At 34.5% G+C, this 15,156-nt stretch overlaps 1 protein-coding gene across 1 annotated transcript in view; it reads left to right on the top strand.

Moving 5' to 3' along the window:
- The window catches only part of LOC149774000 (E3 ubiquitin-protein ligase TRIM45-like), a 315,416-nt gene that overhangs the window by 19,494 nt on the left and 280,766 nt on the right, over positions 1-15,156 (top strand). Inside the window, exons 3-5 of the mRNA XM_089945900.1 lie at positions 956-979; positions 5,335-5,358; positions 5,962-5,985. Of these exons, the coding sequence (XP_089802026.1) occupies positions 956-979; positions 5,335-5,358; positions 5,962-5,985 (72 nt within the window). The remainder of the gene's footprint in view (positions 1-955; positions 980-5,334; positions 5,359-5,961; positions 5,986-15,156) is intronic.

Here is a 15,156-nt window from a genome sequence, read left to right on the forward strand (position 1 = left end):
TATTATTTCATATATGAATTAAATATAAAGTGGCCATTTCGTTAATATACATGACCCATGACCTTTTGCCTGAATGACACGTCTTTTTATTGTACCTTCAACCTATTGGAAATAATTATTGTACTGTACCACAACGTGTGGAATATAGAAAAATTGTGTGAATTTAAATCAGTTTATTATTTTCTAGAATATTTGTTTCCTCTGAAAGCCTAGAATGTGCAGATTTGATGATATGCCTTTGTATATTTGCTGTAGTACCCAGCCAGGAACATTACTAGCTTCATGAGATAATATAAATTATTGAAGATCTGTATGTTTGCTTGTCTGTGTCTAGGCATATACTTATGTACTGTTTTCTATATGCACCGTATTAACTTATCATTACTTTGCTATGCAGACATTAAAGGTAGATACAAGACAGACATGTTTAATTTCGGTGACAGTCAAATTGATTTTTTCTCTCATAAATGCTTCATATTATTTTCGAATATTTTAATATTATCTTCTATTTGAACCATTGTAAATGAATTTAAGTGGTATATCTGACTTGTAGCCATAGTCGTGTACATTCAGACTTGGTTTACTTATGTACATATACTGTACAATTATAAAATGCATTATATAATCTACAGTGTAGAGACTGTACCATGTACTTTTATAGAGTTTTCTTTGTGCGCCTCCTCGTTTCTGGCTATAGTGTTAGCAAGCACCATTTTAAATAAACATTTAAATGTACTTTACAGCGGAAATCAATGCAGCTACTTATTAATTTATGAGTCTATCCCCGAAAAAGACGACAATGAAAAGAAAATGAAATAACAGAGACTTTAATAAGAGACAATCCTATAATAGATTATTGTGTGCATATTCAATGTTCAAGTAATGAATTTGCAAATATGTGCTTACCTTTATACCATCAGCTTGTTTGATACCACATTTATTTTGATTATTTCAGGAAGAAAGAGCGAGAAAAGAACAAGTAAGTATCAATATCTGTGTTTGCATCCAATACGTACCAATTTTGATTCTCTCTGTTGTATTTTACGTTCTCCTTTTTTGCTCAAATATCAATGACACTATTTCAGGTCACAACTGGCTCTCTTAAAAGTTTGCTTCAAGACTCATTCACACACACACACACACACACACACACACACACACACACACTTATACCCCATATATATATATATATATATATATATATATATATATATATATATATATATATATACATGGTCCAGCTAAAATAAACTCTGTCCTAACGTAATTGATTCAGAAATTAAAATTCCTTCATTTTTGGATATATCGTCGTGTTTTATCTTGCAATCTTTCCTTGAGAACGTGTATATACTATAATAATGCAAAAACATTTAGTCTCGTTTTTGCTAAATATATATCATGTTGTGTTTATTTTATAACTCTTGCTTTTAGTTTATTTTAAGACCACACATCTCAAGTTGTGCACGTATATCCTGCAACCCCTAAAATGTGACCAGTTACACTCTAAATTCAATAGTGTCGCGACTGTACTTTAATGTCTTAACGAGACTTCCATGCGCATACGTGTTTGTGAATATATTGCAAGTCAACACATTATACCTGTGCAATGAAATTTATTGTATACAGGAAACTATGTTAAGTCTGTTAATTGTTTCTCCATAGGACAAAGAATAGTCAAAATTAAGAAACTTAAGCTCCAGTCAACCCATATGGTTGATTTGTTCAATTGACAGCTTGTGTACATGTCTCTGTTCAAGTGAGATATACTCTGTCTTTGGAACTACATGTGTCTAGCCTGTCTTTGCAAAGTGTATAAGCAATGTTTGCAACACCTTGACTGATATTATATGTTTGCAGGTAGAACGAGAGAAAAAAAGAAAGAGTCCCTATTATTATTAGTATTTTCAGTACAAATTATGCCCTGCATAATTATATTGTATGATTGCTAAGACAAGTAAATGTCTTAATCCTAACTACCCATCCAAAATACCTCACCTCTTACCAATAATTCTAAGGTCATCGGCTCATCCTTGAGGCACTTATTCTCTATATTGTGGCTCAAATGTCAATAACACCATATCAGCGTACACTTTGTTATCCGAATGATTTGTTGTCAGCGGACAACGAGAGAAATATTTTGATATGTTGTACAAAGGCAAAGAAAGGATGTTATGGTTCATGTTCGTAGATGGCACAGCTCTCAAATTTTGGATATACCATGATGTGTTATAACATATTAACATATACCTTCAATTCCAAACATATGTGGTACAGGTTTCAAAGTGCTTGCTGATTGTATCTAACTTATAAAATACATTTCTAAATATTATAGTTATGCATAATTGTCTTTCATTGTTTCTCCATAACATTATCAGTTAATTAATTTAGGAATCATAACTTTAATTGCTTATATAACATTGACATTGTTGAGTAATGTCATGCAATTTACCTATACAAGATCTGGATAAACTTATCGATAGACATTGTTAAATGGATACGTGAGTATTACTGTTAACCTATTTCATTATTATGGCTATCAGATTATGCAGAGTGAATATACAATGTGTGACTTATTTTTGTGTGGAAACCATATATATTTGTCATTTGCGCAAATGTTGTGCTCTACGTGCTGACACATGTATGAAAATGTTGTATATTAACTCTATGTATTACAGTCAGTACATTTGCTGTATAAATATTGACTTTATTTATATTCCTGCTCCTTCTGCAGTTAATATTTTACCTCACCCAAGTCTTTATCGTAACTGCTTTCAAACGTTTGTATTCATGACCATCTTCATGATTTTATATAGCATGAGATTCTTATTAAACTTTTCCTAAGCCTTTTCAACATTGGCAAATCAGACAAAAATTGTATCAGCCTTTCTTAGATTAATTGTGACTATTGTATAACTACTACGTGTGCTAATTTTATCCATTTGTGTGTTTACGGTATCTATACTGACCAGTAATGAACAATGACTATTACTACCGCATTGAATTCTGTTGAATATGTGTCACAAGTTGCAATCTTAATCCTTGTTTGTGTTAAACCATGTTTACACTCAGTGGATGTAACTTACAATAACTCGCCAATGAATATGTTATATGCCGCGCTCTTCTTAACCTTTGATCCGTTTCAGAACTGACATAACTTCTCTTGAGTAATTTCTCAGTGTAGGTCGGGATCAGTTGTATTGTAGTATTTGCCTGTATTTCAGATTTAATGTGTCTATCCTATGTAATAATTTCCAAGATCATTCTGAGGAACAAGAAGGATCCACTTCCTGAAACTTGTCATAAAGCTTTATTCTCCCATACTTTTCCAGTTATCGCTACACGTCAGAGTCACAGTTCCATGTGGATTCCCTAATTTATTGTTTCCATAATATTGGCCGCTTGGAACGGGTTAAGTGTATAATATGTCAATCTGTCCTGCTACTCATTCTTTAATTATAATACAACCACAATCCCTAATAATACCAGTCTGAGTAATGTTTTATTTCAAATAAGTGTATCAGCTAATTTTAAAAAGTCTATTACTTTTCTAAAAGATGTGGTCTATTGAAAACCGAGGACACCCCCAGCGCATATCATTACGTACGTAGGTATGCATACAACCTGGCTTCCTAAACGAGAGCTACTTTACCATGTAACTTATCCACCATATGTGGAAACTCCTTTCACCTAACCTAAGGCAGGTTTCCTTCCATTTGATTATGTATACTCCATGCAATGTGTAATCAGCTAAAGCTTGTATTTTATGATATTGTCCAAAGCATCCTTCACACTAGCCAATACGATATTGACTGATATGACTTTGTGGGATTGGATTTGATGAAAGCATCTTTAATAACTGTCGAGACAACTGAATCCATCCTGATCAGTTCTCTTTCACATCCTCTGCGTAAAACATTCACACAGTCATCACAGAAGCAAGTTGTCTCTCATGGCATTGTTCTCTCCTTACAACAACATGTAATGAACATATGTAAGTGTGCATATCGGGATCGGAGACTCTTCAGCTCCATTGAAAATATTCATTCGGTTGATGCCACTAAACCCCACATGAATGTTTATGTCGCTATTAAAAATGGCTAGTTTCTTAACTTTCTTAATAATTTTGTTCAGTGAAGAACGCCTTGGAAAAGTATGGAGGCAGAGTACACTGTCTTAAAAAGTTTAGGTATCATATAAGTATAGAAAACAATAGGTTTATAAAAGTAAAGTTTATAATACACACATCCTTAGCATCATTACAATGAATATGATGATCATTTTTATGTTATAGTCTGATTCTATAAGGATGACATATGTCACATTCTTCTACTCGTAAATTACCTTGCTTTACAGCATAATTGAGGAAAAAGAAATACCATTTTAACAAAGCATAACAAATGATACAGTATGTTTCCATCTCTTTTGGCTTAGTCAGTAATAACACATGTGTTTCGTTACTTTTGGTTTCTTAGCAATCGGAAATCAACTCTTCATTATACCTGGGTTCGAAATGATGTCGAAAATATTGCAATATGTGTCTATTTAAAATGTTTTGCTGTACATCATTATATCCTTTTAGCACATATTGAAACTTGATGGTCTTAACCTAAGCAGCGGAAAGAACACAAACCAACATGTTTTGTTAGATGTAACACATTTTTTAATTCTCTAAGTTATATAATTAACATTTAAGAGAAACCTACATTATAATGAATAATGTCCGAAATAGTCCTAAACGTTAGATCACAAGTATGTAAAAGAAAAGTGTTCCGACATATTTGCAGTTGTGTTCCAAATGAACTCCAAATATTTGATGTACTCGTGTACCAATAATATTGAATGTGCTGAAGAGCCAAAAGTCCTGATGTACCGTAATGACATTGTCAAAAATGACGGTTTCGTATATTAGGTTGACTTCATAATATGGTATGTTCCTTTTGAAGGCAAAAGGAGTTAAAGAACAAAGGACAAACTGTAGCAAGTACATATCTGATACTATGCTGTATGCCACTTCATTTCTACTATTAGTCAGCAGCAGACCGTGCCTTTTTATAAACAATTATAAGTACTATATGTCGGAAAACTTTGCATCTCCTTAAGTTTTATCTCTTCAGTGTAAAGAAAAGACAGACAAGTTGAAATAGAGAGATTAGATACAAGACAATCATATTGAAGATTAGATCAAAACAACAATATTTTAATACCCTTTTCAAGTCACGACGTACAACGTATTCCCATTTGTGAATATGTGCATGCTTGTTTACTATCGTTTATGAGCGCAAAGAAGCGAAGTTTATTTCACCCTGTCTAAAATTAGATTAATTATTGTTTCAGGAAGAAAGAGAGAGAAACGAAAGAGTAAGTATTGATCTATCAGCTTCGGTAAATACATACAAAATTCATGAATTTTATGAAGTTAGTATATGGATGTAATGACAATTATATTTATAAAAAAGTATTCGGCAAATATACCTTATATTTTACTACGAAACATAACGCTATGAGTACATGTATCCTGTACATGTTTTTTATTTCGGCTCAGATGTCTGTATTATATAGTATACACCGTTTGAAGACTCAAGGAGTGACATAAAACAAAATATAAACTATAGAAAATGCAGATTGGATGACGGGGTTGTTTTCTATTTATTTTCTTAGCAAGCAGTAGTGCACTGTACCAGTTATTTGAGATGATATATGTCATTTAGCATCTATCCATATACAAAGTGTGCACTCTTAGTTAAACAGTTAGAAGTATTATATAATGGAAAACTGTTCGGTTGGTTATTGGCTATTCCATCAAAATAAAGAAATGACAGAAAGTTGGTATTTGGATATTTAAACGACTTACATTGTTTTTGCCTTTGACAATATGCGCATGCGTGTATATCCTCTCATTTAAAGGAAATAAGAGAAGCTTCTATCACGGTTGCTAATATCACAGTCATTATATTCTTTCAGGAAGACAGAGAGAAAAAAGAAAGAGTAAGTATTGATATATCTGCTTTGAGCCAATTAGTACAAAGTATGCGTTGCATAAAGTTATTATATGATTGTTAAGAAGCTTGTGTTTATTAAAATTAACTATTTCTCAATATTATCTCATCTTTTACCTTGAGTTATAAAGTCGTCAGTTCATGTTTCGTCTTTCTTTCTGTTTTACCTCAAATGTTAATCATACCACATATGGTCACATTGTTTATGATAATGATTTTCATTACTCAGTACTAAGATACTCTTCCGTTTTAGTCAACTAACACCTTATATATTTTATAAGTCATGAAGAGATCAGCTTCAGTTTAAGACGTAAATTAGTATCACAAGTGTACAAGAATAGTAGATGATGCAGAATGTAGATCAAAATCCCCCACCATTACTGACTCAAGTATTAGCGTGTAGGTACAATTATATGGAACAATATCAATCTCGAGGCCTCCAAAATAAGTATCAAAGTATCGACATATGTGCAGCCCTAAGAAATATGCAAGCCTCCTAACTTTTGATGACTCCTCGCAGTGAAAGGAAAATATATCCCCCACGAAAAGCTAAAAGTTACTAAATTATGTAACGGTTTTATTTTCGGCTGCTCTGACAGATCGTATAAATATAATAAATATGATTTTTGAAAATCCAAATTTCATATGATAGCAATGATGCATTTTAGGCAACATTTAAGTATTTTAGCTTCATTTCAATAAATAATAAAAAATTAGAATAAAGATATCAATTCAAAAATTATAGTATGGTAGATATAAAGCAATTAGAATATCAAACACTAAGTTCAAAATCATTGACTAAATGATATCATGGGGCACAAATCGTTAGAGGTTCTCAACATTAAGCCTGGTGGTAGATGATTAAGTGTTCAAATCAGCTTGCAAAATTAATGTGGTAACCATTAACCACTCAATAAATGTAAACGATCCAAAATGTATATATTTGATAGCAGATATGCTAAATATTATATAAAACAATCCACCCGAAATCGACAAATACACACACTCTTTCCTTCCCTTCTTTCATGGCAAAACATGTCATATCTAAAAGTGTGCTTACTGACCCAGGGAAGAGAACCTGTCTGAGATAGTGAGAACGTATGCATTACCTCTGCCTGGTCTATCATTTAGCTCAAGTTTTTCATTGATACTTTACCTAAGGCACTTACAAGATTGCCACGAAATTTCGCAAACACATTTATCTTATGAGCTAATTGTTTCTGATGAACTTTCATTATGGACGTTGCAGTGCTAAATCTTGTGATATATACCCATGCTGAACATATGATCATATGAAATTGGGGATGTTTCTTATATATGTTGTTATGTATATTTGCTTCTGATTTAACATATATTATATTAGTCCAGGAAGAAAGAGAGATAAAATGAGTAAGTATTGAGTTCTCCGCTTTCACACAATAAGACGAAATAAGCTAATGCATAACGTTGTTATATTATTACGAAGGTACGTACATTAAATATAACTATTTGTCGAACTTCCTACAATGTTGATAATCTTTTCATCGCTAATCATGACCGAAAAATCATATTGACATGGGGTTTGCAATTGACGAGTTCTTATCGTGTCGAGTTGGTCAAAACTGAAAGGATGTCAATCTGATTTCTAATATGGCTGCCATAACGGACATCTTTGAAAATAGTGTTATCCTTATTCCTCTTGAGGTGGCGCTATACAGTTTCGCATTTTGCATAGGGTTAGGAATTTAAAGAAAAAGAATGTCCCCGGCTTTCCTCACTGGTTATACTGGCTATTTAAAAAAGACATTGTATATCTTAGGTATAATGCAAAGAACCTTTAATTCCCTTTATTTTGGTGTATGATTGATGGGTGTACTATGGGTTATAGAGTATACAGCTTGGCCTTACTTCAAATGTGCACCTTTCAAAAAAGTGCTAGCTCTACTTGGTCATTTTCACTTCCTGAAATTCAGAGGTCAATTGTATAAAAAAGAGCCGATAACTTTTTTTACATTTTATATATTTGGTAATTCATTCATTGCACTTTCAGAAGCTGGTATTGTATAGTCTGGCAAAATTCATTTTCCCTATTTTAATAGCTGCTATGTATAGTGTACTTTAGACTAATTCAGACTGATTTTTTAACACAAGGGAGCAGTCATTTTAGTTAGCAGTGTGCTTAAATCATGTAAAATTTCCAAAAGTACAATATCCAAAAGAAATATCATCCACATTACATTAATGTAGCATAGAGGTATGCAAACATTCTCTCCACTGTGCATGTTTTAAATGCGAACTACTTCACCTTACATACGTCACTCTCTCAAAAGTACATATTATCTGGTGAGCGCCACCTGAATGGCTAGGAGTTCCTATGATGCCTTGTTGGTGGTTTTTTATTTTTGTTTTGCGTTAAATTCACAAATGCTTTTCACGTGGACACTCTTCCATATTGTTTCACTTTTTGATGATCTTTTCAGTGGTGCTGACCGCAGTATAGGTAGTGGCGTCAGTAGATTAGTTCGTGCTTCACACTTTGTGGTTTCCATTTGTAGTTCATGATTATTAGATGATTAAACACGGTGCCAAGAAATTAATGTTTTACATAGCGTAGCCACTACTGGACCAATTGTAACATCAAAATTAATTATAGATATCACAAAGCTAAACCGATTACGGGGTCGTTTGTCAAACCGAAGGCGAGTTTTTCTTCATGATTTATGTTTACCAGGCGAGAAATCAACGTGGAATAACACTTCAAGAGAATCCTCTAGGGTGATTGTGCCATAGCGGATCATTGATGTACTGACGCGCGCCGATAACAACGTCTGCGCGCGTTTTCTAGAGTTTTCTTAGAAGATGAACAATATGTCATTCAATAATTTCGCGTCTTTGCCAATATTAGTGTTCCATGTGTATCGGATTTGTTGAGTGGTTATCTAGCTTGGTAATGTTCCTGAGATATTATCATGTTGGGGATCGATGCGGCTAGTTCGGACCTATTTAAAGTTGCAATTTGAAACGATATGTCGCTGATTGTATATTTAATATTAGTCGGCAATAATGAACACTATTATGAATCAAACGTTAATTCATGCGAAAGTGTACATGTGCACCCATCTGATAAAACGACATGATATCCTCGAGCACTTCCAGATCCAATGGAATACAAAACAATTTACAAAGACGTCGGCGGCAGCGGTTGCCGCGGCATCATTTTCGTTTGTGCTTCTAATACTTCGACGGTTGATGTCGTCCTTGGTTCCTACGGCAATTCGTTTAAAAAATATTATTTCCACATTCATGTGGTTTTCCGAATTAATGCCAATCATGGGCGTACTGAGGTAGCAACATCCTGGAATACTGTTAATATTCTTACAATCTTGATGTAACATACATAATTCACAATAAACCCAATATAGTGATTTGTTCAGACATTATTAATAAGATCGTTGTAAATTACATGATTACTTTAAATAAATAAATTATCTGAAATATTAACTTAAAGGCAAATAAAAGTATGATTTCACTAGAAAGATAATGTAGGACTGAATTATTGTGATGTAATTGACCATACTATACAATTTTGGGACACAATTAGAGGACCTTGACGAAGGAAAAAATATTCCTGAACATATTAAGTTGCAAAGAATTTTGCGTTTTTAAGTTTAAATTTATTATGCCATATTGCAAAGATCGGTAAACCATGTTGTTCGTTGGGAAAACCAATGTTCAGAGCTAAATACAAGTAATCATGCTTACCTACACATACTAATTATCTTAAAACATAATCTTAAATTATGTACAGAAATAGTTATGTGTCATGTTGTTGCCACGTATAGAAATTTGTCAGTTAGGTTAAAATTCCTTCCCTCAACAATGGACAAAAGTCAATCATGCAATACACACTACATGTACACAATAAATGTAACTGATATAATCAGCGGTTTGTATTTCCAAATTTAGCAACGTGTTTTGGGGGAATTTGCCCTCAAGATATTATCGATAGACATTTATCATGGCCGACCACCTGTGCCCTAGTGACATTAAATTGTGTCGCGTTGAGAACAATTTTGGATTATAAGCACGTTGATCCCAAGGCAATAATGTCATACACACCAAGGTTAGTAAATGGTGCCGCGATTAGTTGATTTTGGTTAATCGTTCTGGACTGTTATAAATTTCAACTATATTGTTTTAATATATTTGAATCCTTGTGGACTGGCTGTTATATTCTATATGGATCCAACTAGTCCGAACTGTGATATTTTATTACATCTCAAGTACACTTAAGTGAACGATTTTTTAAATAAGATTCACAATGGCGGAGATAACAACGCTTCCTCATTTATCAGACATTAAAAAACATATATTTCGTCATCATGGACATGTCGTTGAAGAAGATTCCACTCCTTATATTGTGATACCCCTAGTGGACCCTGGGGTATGACATAAAAATTGACACCGATGGATACACATCATTGAATCGATAAATTATCAGCCTGACCAGACCATCCAAGGAGACGAATGAAACAAAGTTATATTGATACAATGTTAAAGGCTGTTATGAAAAAAGATAAAACTAATTGAACATATAACTTAATAAAAATGTAGAAAATGTTGTTTAGAAGAATTTTAGTAAATGTTGGTTAAGATAGCTACGGGAATTTATATGTTATTCCTAGATGGACGATATGTTTCCTATAACTGTGTTGCGACGCAGGAAACCACGGTTTCTGTAAGGTAAAGCTACACGAAAAGTTCAGTCAGTCGTATAACACGTTATTTCCCGCGGAATACTATATAACGTTAACTCGCGAGCACACATGCACGGCAGTAATGCCCTGTACGGTGGAAACAAATCTTGATTCCGGAAATGTTCATCGTAATATCGGTGAGAGCTATCACAGCTCATCCTGAAATTTTCCATGGACCACTGGGGTAGCTTGCCATTTATGGCATGGCAGAGTCATTTACGTTACGAGAATTGCAAATAATACATTCTTAGACTGTAAAAGTGTGAATTCAGATTGGGATGATCGATGCCAATATTGCCACCGCGGCCGATATAATAGACGACCTTACGTAACATGGCACGAGTCTCAAAGAAATACTCGTACGAGATTATTCAATTACCCATAGAGGAGACATTACTCACATGGAAAACACATTTTGAACATATAAAACTCTATAGCATAATAAATCAATAGAAAGATATGCCACATATAAAATACAGTTGCGGGGCAGTAGTGCAACTATATTTCAGTCATGTGCCAATATTGTCTCATGGGCAATAGTGCTTGACAGTTTTGTTGTTATGACAACGGTAATAGGCATTCAGGCCGCATTAACGAGTGCATCGACCCCAAAACCACCTACGACACCAGCACCAGCAAATGTCCCGCTATCTTCATCACAAGATCATACCCCAGCACGGGTAATACATGCACCTGCACCACAAGCATCTGCACCGCGCCAAGTCGTGTGCGACAAATGGTAATGCTGATTAAAAATGCTCCGATGGTGCTCAAAGATTAGTTGTTATAAATTGTTGTGGCAACTGCTGGGGATCTTTGGAGGCAATTGGAACTCTAGTGTCAAAGTGTTTTACATTGGGCGTGTGTTTGAATAGCCTCCTGTAATACAGCGCGGTGTTAACAATCTCGATATCAGCAGGATGTGCTGCATATAAATTAATCCTCGATTAGCCACAACGAAAACATCCTTACTAAAGAGAAATTAAAACACAGCCGCGTAAAGGATGACGATGGTAATATATTTTAAAGCCGCTACAACAGTGACAGTGGTTGCCCCTGTGGAGATATCGGTGCCGGTAGCGTTTGATGCAGAATCGTTTCCAGTGGCGGTTTGGCAAGCGCAGATTAATTCGTCACTTGGATATATGCTTAGAATAAATAACACCTCATGGAAATCATAGGCAGATTTTCGCTGATTCCTCAATCTAGTTTCAAATATAGATGTTCCATGATGGATTTGAATTCTTTCTGTGCTGTCTCCATATCACTGGCGTTCTTTTTGTGCAACTGATATTTGTCGCTAACTCAAGAAGTTTTAATCTCGAGATTGGTTTTGTGTTAGTGAACAAAACATCTGCAATTAATGTTCCCGGTCGGGTAGTACTATCCTCACAGGTCTGGGCCTATATTAACATGTACGCGTAATAGTAAAATTATTCGTAACTGAGTCCACAAAGGCTTCTGTGAAACGATCACTGGTTATTGTACTACAATAAACCACCCCGTTTTCGGCATCATTTAGCTCTTGCGCGATGTAATCAAGAAGTTTGTACCCGATGAACAATGGTATGTGTCACCGATGTCGTTTGCAGATGATCGACAGCTCGCGTCAGAATTCCAATCTACATCAAAGTCTGTACTGCGTTCTCTGAGCGCGTGATCTAACGAATATATAGACATGACACACACTGAAATTACAACAGTCAAACACAGCAGCAGAAATGTCACGGATTCGTGCCGACTATGATGAAAAACGTACCAATGTTGGCGTCACCAAATATACCACAGCAGTGATTAAAGATATTTTTAAAAATAGCAGTACTCTCGGCCCTTTGATTTCTCACGTCGCTTCCGGTGTCTTAGTTTGTCTGAGAACTGTTTACTATGTATTATCCGACCAACTGGAGCATGCTGCACATAACCGACGATATATATTTTGTACATGAGAGAAACAATTAATAAGATTCCTCACTGGCTTTGCATCATAATCGTCATATCTCATTCTGAAACAACAAAGTAACAAAATGGTATAAAGAATATTAACTAAGTTTCAAACGCTAAGCCGGGGATGATAAATACATAGATAGTTTTCTCGAACACGAACATCAACACGTTCTTTTTCAAGGTAGACATGTAAAGCAAAGCGATCAAAAAACGGAGAAACTACGTCTGCATAGGTGAAACAAGTTCAAATAATTTTGATCAAAATTCAAAGGATAAGATATACCCAATGTGGAATAATCCTCAATACATCCAAACATTACCAAACTACTCAATGGATAGAATGAAATATTCCACAAAATTACAATGGATTTCGGGAGGCGAAGTGAACTATCTTGTCAGTGCACTAGTGAAAGCTTTAAACTCGCCCCATCTGTAGTTATTACCCATAGCCAATACAATAAAAACAGAAAAGACGGATTGTCGCTTTTGGATGGCTTGATTCATGAGGTAAGACGGACCCTTTTCCTAACGTTAATTTAATGGGGAACCCATTTGAAGAATATATATGATTGGCGAAGTAATACACATCGCGGCAACATATTTTTTTGACCGAGTTTATATCGCAGCAGTAAAACAATCTACATTAAGTTAATATCACAATGAAATAAATTGTTTTCCAAAAACTGTGTCAACTGCACAGCCACGGTTAACCAATGCGCGATGTTATCGCGAGACAAAACAAATGATTAGGAAGATATGGAATTCTAACATCAATAGAAGACTAAATAAATCCTTCGCGTGCGGAGTGCATTATTCTATGACCACAAAGCCCAATCCCATATTTATTATATGATCCATAGTGTTACGCGGCTATAGACGCAGATATCATCTATACTTCGTCAATATCAAACGCCTTGCTGCTTGATCGTAAAGCCACATACCCTTTTGGGGATGCTGATGTTGACTTGACTACATTTTTAGTCAGATAATACTACTTGCGCCTTCTTCCTCGAAAGGACATTGATGACCCCTAGCGATTTGAAACAAAGTTACTTTTGCAAATGGCAAACATATAACCATCTGGTTGATGCTCTGTGCGCTTTATAGAAGGGTTAATTGAGTAAATGCGACTTGTAACCAAGAGTGAATGTATCAAATAAGTTACGCAGTTTCACTTTTCCATACAGACCTAATATCTGTCTATCTCTGTCTGTCTGTCTGTTTGTCTCTCTCTCTCTCTTTATATATATATATATATATATATATATATATATATATATACAATTACATATAATTTATGTAGCGCACAACATTGCGGCTCCCTATTTTTTCTCGTAAGAATAAAAATAAGTGAAATGTTGGAAAACGGATATCTATTCATGACACAACCTCTCCAGTAGATTATGTTAAACGGCAACTCGTGTGGAATACTCAGCTATAGTAGTTACAATGTAATTGTATTTTGCCCATGAGACCAAATAAGCTTGTTAAACGGCAACTCGTGTGGAGTACTCAATTGCATTTTGCCCATGCGACCAAATAAGCTTGTTAAACGGCAACTCTTGTGGAATACTCAGCTAAAGTAGTTACAGTGTAATTGTATTTTGCCCATGAGACCAGATAAGCTTGTTAAACGGCACCTCGTGTAGAATACTCAGCTATAGTAGTTACAATGTAATTGTATTTTGCCCATGACACCAAATAAGCTAAGCTTGTTTCCCATTTCTAACATCACCGTTATTATATTCTTTCAGGAAGAAAAGCAGATACTAGCATATGTAAGTATTAATATATCTCGTTTTGGTCATTAAATACAAGGTTATATATTTTATATACGATCACTTGGACGTGTCAATTTGTTAAGAATATGAATTTAAGTCATCCTTTATTATAGTGTAATGTTACCGTTTGATTTTCATGCACCTCTTTATTATTTAGCATGAAATGTCAGTAACATTATTTAAGATCACATCAGGTTATTACAATGCTTTAGATATTCATATAATATGATTCTTTTATGTTTTCCTTTGCATAATGCAGCTTTATATTTTCTACAGAGAAAGGAATACGTAAATTTTAATAGAATTATATAAAAATGTACAATACAAGGCGCATACTTGATTTTGAGCTTTGTCGATATTATTTAATCACATATTGGCACGTCGACATTATTTTCAAGAAAATGAGAATTATACCTTGCAAGATAGGATGATGTGTTTCCGAGACATTTCAATCTCGACTCCTGCAAATTAGTATTGATTTTATTTCGCTTCGTCGTAGGTATATTGTTGTTCATTAACCAAGGATTACTTTTTTATATTCACTTTATGCTCCATTGGTATAACGATATCAAGAAAACATATTTATGTAGCGTTATCCAACATATTATTGTAACACACTTCTGCAGATGGAATACACCAACACCAATGTTTAAATGTCTTAAGACCTGCTAGCCGTATACCAGATGAGCCTACAGGGTG

The sequence above is a fragment of the Sinohyriopsis cumingii genome, unplaced genomic scaffold (genome assembly GCF_028554795.1).
Source record: "Sinohyriopsis cumingii isolate HCF-2022 unplaced genomic scaffold, ASM2855479v2 utg000452l, whole genome shotgun sequence".
In the NCBI taxonomy this organism is placed as follows: domain Eukaryota; kingdom Metazoa; phylum Mollusca; class Bivalvia; order Unionida; family Unionidae; genus Sinohyriopsis; species Sinohyriopsis cumingii.